Source organism: Zeugodacus cucurbitae, chromosome 4 (genome assembly GCF_028554725.1).
Source record: "Zeugodacus cucurbitae isolate PBARC_wt_2022May chromosome 4, idZeuCucr1.2, whole genome shotgun sequence".
Taxonomy (NCBI): domain Eukaryota; kingdom Metazoa; phylum Arthropoda; class Insecta; order Diptera; family Tephritidae; genus Zeugodacus; species Zeugodacus cucurbitae.
Genome location: NC_071669.1, coordinates 18,740,342 through 18,747,931, shown reverse-complemented (window position 1 = coordinate 18,747,931; position 7,590 = coordinate 18,740,342). Strand labels below are relative to the sequence as shown.

General features: G+C 38.5%; 1 protein-coding gene across 1 annotated transcript; it reads left to right on the top strand.

Annotated features, from left to right (window-relative positions):
• Positions 1 to 5,116: 5,116 nt before the first annotated feature.
• On the top strand, positions 5,117 to 7,339 carry LOC105216269 (gram-negative bacteria-binding protein 2). The gene is made up of 5 exons (XM_011190675.3): positions 5,117 to 5,325; positions 5,930 to 6,248; positions 6,418 to 6,605; positions 6,663 to 6,967; positions 7,031 to 7,339. Exons 1-5 carry the CDS (start codon positions 5,208 to 5,210, stop codon positions 7,271 to 7,273), a joined length of 1,173 nt encoding a protein of 390 aa, XP_011188977.2. The 5' UTR covers positions 5,117 to 5,207; the 3' UTR covers positions 7,274 to 7,339.
• The last annotated feature ends 251 nt before the right edge of the window (positions 7,340 to 7,590 follow it).

Below are 7,590 nucleotides of genomic sequence, written 5' to 3'. Positions count from 1 at the left end.
CGAATGTGTCGTTTGTTTGCCTACTAACCGGTGCCAAGATGCCCTATTCCCGAAAATGAGAGAAATTGGTTCTGGAATTACATTAGCCCTCATATACTATATGTGATGATTTTCTATTGGACTTTATACCGAATATATTTCAAATTGTGTGTTATCTTAATAAAATTACATCAATAAATTGCGAGAGTATAAAATATTCGGTTGGACCCGAACTTAGCCTTTCCTTATTTGTTACAAATTATTTTGGGCTATCGACACAACCTTGTACAATTGAACAATAACAAAAAAACAATAACAATAACAAAGCAACAATTAGAACCTTCAAAATATTATTTTTTTGTTTTCTCTTTTTATATTTTTCTCGTCAACTCGAATAAAATTCTCTTATTATTATCTTCCTCGCAGTTTTTCCATATTTACTCACTCTCTAATCTTTTCCTGGCCTTCCACGAATATTTCAAGACCAAAATTAGCCAGATCGGTTCAGCCGTTTTGGCATGATAGAGCAAAACTCCCAGCAAAAACCATAAAAAAATCACTAACTCAATTCAGTTTTCTGCCTACTTCCTACCTCCTAAGTACGATGACGTGATCATTTTGATCTTATATAAGTTTTTAGATAACCATCTGCTACCTTACTAAATTTCATCAAAATCCGTTCAGCCGTTTAGACGTGAAAGAGCAAAAGTCCCAACAAAAACGACTAAAAATCACTAACTTAATTTAGTTATATGCCTACTGCAGGGGGTAGCCCCTAAGAACGATGGCGTGATTATTTATAGCCTATGACCATTTCTAGGTTATTATCTATCACCATACCAAATCTCATAAAAATCCGTTCAGCCGTTTAGGCGTGAAAGAGTAACAAACAGACAGAGTTACTTTCGCATTTATAATATTAATATGGATACATATATTTGCTCCACCGCCACTTTCCCACAAAAATTACATCCAAATAACATCCCTCCCTAGTGCGATCCTTTGTGCCAAATTTTACTTTTATAGCTTTATTTATGACTTACTTATGACACTTTATATGTTTTAGGCTTTCGCCATTTTGTGGGCGTGGCAATGGTCCGATTTCGCTCATTACCAACCTTCTCATGGTGCCAGGAAATATGTGTACCAAATTTCATTAGGATATCTCAATTTTTACTCAAGTTATCGCTTGCACGGACAGACGGACAGACAGATCCGGATTTGAACTCTACTCGTCATCCTGCTCATTTATGTATATATAACCCCATATCTAACTCTTTTATTTCTGGATGACACAAACATCCGTTAGGTGAACAAAGCAATAATACTCTGTGCAACATGTTGGGAGAATATAAAAAGTGTATTAGTTAATTAGCCTCCAAAATCGAAATGTTTGACTTTGAAGTTATGAATAAAGAAGAAGTAAAATTCTGATTATATGGATCAAATTAAACAAGGGGTTTAATCGATTTCAAAGCAAATCAAACAATATTTTAATTTGTTCTTTGACGGAATGAATCACATTTTTTCATTACGGCCAAGCCTCTGATGCGCTTCAATTGTAACATCTTTCAAACTACTTAAAAGCAACATCTAGAATTTCTTTACTTGACATACATCCCTTATTCCAGTCTCTACATCTTCTTCTCTCTCCTTACTGTTCAAATCGTCAATGATTTCTTCATCAGTTAATATTTGGAAATCAGGGTTTTCATTATCGCAGTTCAGCCACCACTTAATATTCTTTTCATCGCATCCTTCGCCAATGCTGAGAATTTTCATTGCTTCTGTGATTTTTCTATAATCGTCGTGCGGTTCAATTGACAAATTGTATGTATGTATGTGATTGGCGTTGCAACCGTTTAGCCGGTTATAGCCGAATCGACGATAGTGCGCCACCTGTCTCTCTCCTTTGCAGTTCGGCGCCAGTTGGAGATCCCAAGTGCAACCAGGTCGCTCTCCACCTGGTCCCTCCAACGGAGTGGAGGCCTTCCCCTTCCTCGGCTTCCTCCGGCGGGTACTGCATCGAACACTTTCAGGGCTGGAGTGTTTTCGTCCATTCGGACAACATGACCTAGCCAGCGTAGCCGCTGTCTTTTTATTCGCTGAACTATGTCAATGTCGTCGTATAACTCGTACAGCTCATCGTTCCATCGTCTGCGGTATTCGCCGTTGCCAATGTTCTGAGGACCATAAATCTTGCGCAAAATTTTCCTCTCGAAAACTCCTAGTGTCGTCTCATCTGATGTTGACATCGTCCAAGCTTCTGCACCGTAAAGCAGGACGGGAATGATAAGTGACTTGTAGAGCTTGATTTTGGTTCGTCGAGAGAGGACTTTACTGTTCAATTGCCTACTCAGTCCAAAGTAGCACCTGTTGGCAAGAGTTATTCTGCGCTGGATTTCGAGGCTGACATTGTTCGTGTTGTTGATGCTGGTTCCCAGGTATACGAAATTATCTACGACCTCGAAGTTATGACTGTCAACAGTGACGTGGGAGCCAAGACGCGAATGCGCTGACTGTTTGTTTGATGACAGGAGATATTTCGTCTTGTCCTCATTCACCTCCAGACCCATTCGCTTCGCCTCCTTATCCATGCGAGAAAAAGCAGAACAAACGGCGCGGTTGTTGCTTCCGATGATATCAATATCATCGGCGTACGCCAGAAGCTGTACACTCTTGTGGAAGATTGTACCTTCTCGGTTTAGCTCTGCAGCTCTTATAATTTTTTCCAGCATCAGGTGAAAGAAGTCGCACGATAGTGAGTCACCTTGTCTGAAACCTCGTTTGGTATCGAACGGCTCGGAGGGGTCCTTCCCAATCATGACGGAGCTTTTGGTGTTGCTCAACGTCAATTTACACAGCCGTATTAGTTTTGCGGGGATACCAAATTCAGACATCGCGGCGTAAAGGCAACTCCTTTTCGTGCTGTCGAAAGCAGCTTTAAAATCGACAAAAAGGTGGTGTGTGTCGATCCTCTTTTCTCGGGTCTTTTCCAAGATTTGGCGCATGGTGAATATCTGGTCAGTTGTCGATTTTCCAGGTCTAAAGCCACACTGATAAGGTCCAATCAGTTTGTTGACGGTGGGCTTTAGTCTTTCACACAATACGCTCGATAGAACCTTGTATGCGATATTTAGGAGGCTGATCCCACGGTAATTGGCGCAGATTGTGGGATCTCCCTTTTTATGGATTGGGCAGAGCACACTGAGATTCCAATCGTCAGGCATGCTTTCTTCCGACCATATTCTGCAAAGAAGCTGATGCATGCACCTTATCAGTTCTTCGCCGCCGTATTTGAATAGTTCTGCCGGTAATCTATCGGCCCCCGCTGCTTTGTTGTTCTTCAAGCGGGTAATTGCTATTCGAATTTCTTCATGGTCGGGTAATGGAACATCTGTTCCATCGTCATCGATTGGGGGATCGGGTTCGCCATCTCCTGGTGTTGTACTCTCACTGCCATTCAGCAGGTCGGAGAAGTGTTCCCTCCATAATCCCAGTATGCCCTGGACATCGGTTACCAGATTACCACCTTGGTCTCTACATGAGGATGCTCCGGTCTTGAAACCTTCGTTAAGTCGCTTCATTTTTTCATAAAATTTTCGAGCATTCCCTCTGTCTGCCAGCTTCTCAAGCTCTTCGTACTCACGCATTTCGGCCTCTTTCTTTTTTTGTCTGCAAATGCGTCTCGCTTCCCTCTTCAGCTCTCGGTATCTATCCCATCCCGCACGTGTTGTGGTCGTTTGCAATGTTGCGTGGTAGGCAGTCTGTTTTCTCTCCGCTGCGAGACGGCACTCCTCATCGTACCAGCTTGTTTTTTGTCGTTGCCGAAAACCAATTGTTTCGGCTGCAGCGGTACGCAGTGAGTTTGAGATGCCGTTCCACAGTTCCCTTATACCGAGATGCTGATGAGTGCTCTCAGAGAGCAGGAGTGCAAGTCGAGTAGAGTATTTCGTGGCTGTCTGTTGCGATTGCAGCTTTTCGACGTCGAACCTTCCTTGTGTTTGTTGACGGGCATTCTTTGCTGCACAGAGGCGGGTGCGTATCTTCGCTGCGACCAGATAATGGTCCGAGTCTATATTTGGTCCTCGGAGCGTACGCACGTCTAAAACACAGGAGACATGTCTTCCGTCTATCACAACGTGATCGATTTGGTTCCGCGTGTTTCGATCAGGAGACAGCCAAGTAGCTTGATGTATTTTCTTATGCTGGAATCTGGTACTACAGACGACCATATTTCGGGCCCCAGCGAAGTCGATCAGCCTCAGGCCGTTTGGCGATGTTTCGTCATGGAGGCTGAATTTTCCGACTGCAAAGCAATTTGAGCTTGAAATGAGTGTTAAAAGTGGAGTAACGAAGATAATTCAATTCAAAAGATTTGACAGCGATCGGGCCAAAATATTCGGGATAAGTATAAGTACCGCTCGGCGGATGCGTTTGAATTCTGTGCTAAATACAAACCATGCAATTAATTAAGTATCCAAACAGATCTGACAAAGACAAAGATTTTGAATGAAATTTGATTCATTCACCTTACAATAAATATACACATTAAGAACCTATAAAGATGTCGGAACAAAACTTTACGCAAATACTGTATTTGAGGAGTGACCACACACATTTAAAAATAATCGAAATCGGACTATACATTTTCAAGGCACCAGATAGTATTCAACATGAAGACCTCAGTGCTTGTGGCTAATTTACCCAAAATGTGTGTAAATCACTTCGATAGTCTAAAGAAATTCAAAGTATGTGTGTTTCTTATAATAGTGTGATTCTGTGCCCAAAATGGTTAAAATCGGGTCATAACTACCCCTGGTGCTTTTGATATAGTGTAGCTGGGTGATGAACATGAAATGATCATATACTATATACAAATAATGATTTTCGGTATTCTTTTGGTCTTTATGCCGAATATACGTGACGAATTGTGTATTCTCATAATAAAATTAAATAAATACATTGCGAAAGTATAAATGATTCGGTTCCACCCGAACTTAACCCTTCCATCCTACAATTGCATTCGTTCTGGCGAAAAAAATCTTTAACATGATAACCTACAATCATCTTATCTTGCACCCTTATGCATGTTTACATATACATCTACTATATATATGGTATATTTTCTTGAAAGTTGAATTCTCCGTCAGTTTGAGAATATTATTTGCTCAGTTGAGTCCAATTATTTTTTATACTGTCAGTTCAGAGTGTTTTAGAAGGAAAAAATGCGGTTATTTCTCTTAAATATATCATTCTTATGGCTATGCTGTTATGGAGAACTTAGTGTGATGGCAGATGTTGTAGTAGATATTTTAATTGACGGTTACAAAGTCTTAATACTGGGTGAGTGTAACTAGTGGCTAATGCACACGCTAAATTATTTTGTGGTTAACTATTTAATAGAGTGAAATTATTGTTTAGAAAGAAGTTTATGGACCACAGAATTTTCGTAGAGTTGTTGGACAAATCAGCATAAAATGTATATAGCAAAACTAATTATTTAGTAAACACACAAATAAAAATTAAATGTATAATTATAAGTAAGGTAGATAAGATTGATAAATACATATGTATTTTTAATATTTATTATTGTGACTCATAAATATTTTCCATTTCATTCTAATTCGGCACTCTAACCGGTATGGTATTCATGGATAACCAAAAAAGTGGATTTAATTAAAGAAACATGTTTGCTTCAAGAATATTTTCGGTGAACTCTTTAATGGCCAAACGATAAAACGAATTTTTGAAATTTTCCCTGGTTTAATCTCAACATAATTTAATACAAGTCACTTCCAGACGTCTTAGGTCACATTCAAATGACTTAGGCTCTTTTTCATGTCAAAAAGTGAAGATTTTACTTTATAATAACTGGTGCTAAGTCTATATTTTTTATTACACACAATCTTTGTTTAATGTTCGAATTTTATATTACTTTCTATTTAAGATCAAATAAACGATACCTCAGACCCACAAAGGATAATGAATGTGGATAAGCAGAGCGAAACCAAAGTCATTATTAACCAAAAACCGTCCAATACAACATTTAAACCGAACGAATTAATTTTCGAAGAGCTTTTCGAGACATCAACATTAACGAATTGGACTTACGATAAGTTTATACATTCAAATGCCATTGGAGATCAGTCGGGGGATTTTACAGCGTTGTCTGATGATAATCAAAATTTATATGTTTCTAATGGGAAACTGTTTATAACACCAACAATATCGAGGAATGGACTTGGTAGTAGATTTGTAGTCTCTGGGTAAGATTTGTTTTAACATATTACTTAAAAAATAAACGAAATTCTTACGTAATGGATGATGGCTTTATTCGAAGTAATTTAACATTAAAATAATGAATGTATTACTTAAAAAAGTCCATCAGTGTTAATTGATCTGTGTTTTTAATTATTAATAATCACTTCTCTATAGTTGTAGAAGGCCTGCTTGCTATGAAGACAATGATTTTACTTGCAAATATGAAAAAAGTAATAAAAGGGCATACGAATATCCCGCACCAGTAAACTCGGCGAGAATCAGCACAAATGGGACATTCAGTTTCACATATGGACGTATTGAAATCAATGCAACACTGCCTAACGGTGATTGGCTATTCCCCTGTAAGTGAAAAATGCTCAAATATTTAGAATGTGAATTACGTTCTTCATTATATACAGATATTATGCTTATGCCCGACAAACTCAATTGTACTATGCGCAAGCAACTCCGTATAGCTTTTGCCACGTCAGTAGACCTTGAAAATAATCATTTACGTGGTGGCCCTGTAATATTACAAGCACGAGAGAATACACAATCCGCAAAACTATATTTTACTCGTTTAAGTCACATGGCCCTCAATATGAATTTCAATGTAGATGGCTTTCACAACTTCACCATGGTATGGACTTCAAAAGGAATGAGTTGGTATGTCGATGGACAACTGTACGGTTGGTTGTTAAACAACGGGGATTATGCAGAACCTGTAAGTGCTTACAAAAATATTATTTTTCTTTTTTTGTATTTATCTCTATATTTTCATCTCTAGTATCATATCGTTTTGGGCGTTGGAGCTGGAGGAGATCTTGAATTTGAGGATACGACATCCAAACCATGGCAAAATGGAGATATTCACGCATTTACTTTATTCCATCGAAGTTTTACAGGTTGCTGCGCACGTCAGAGTTACAGAAAGTCATGCGTTGAGAATAAAAAAGAAAGAATGTGCAGCATTGCGTGGGGACCGCGGGCAACCATGGTTGTGAAATCCGTACGAGTTTATGCAATATAATATAATACCAAGAAAATATGATATTATATTTTGCGCAAAAAGTGAAATAAAAGATAATTTCAATTATTTGACTAATTGTTCTACAGAGTGGATTAAAAGTTAATTTTTATTTGAATAGGTAACCTACCGACTAGATGGTAAAACTTAGCAAATTTTAAATCAAGTTCACCCTTTTTTTTCTTGACATGCTCTTTCCAGCGAAGCTTAGCATCTAGGGTGATGCCTAGGTACTTAGCGTTATTGTGATGTGGTATAGAAGTACCATTTATATAAATGGGATGGTATGATATTTTTTTTAAGTGTAGTCTACGTGCATT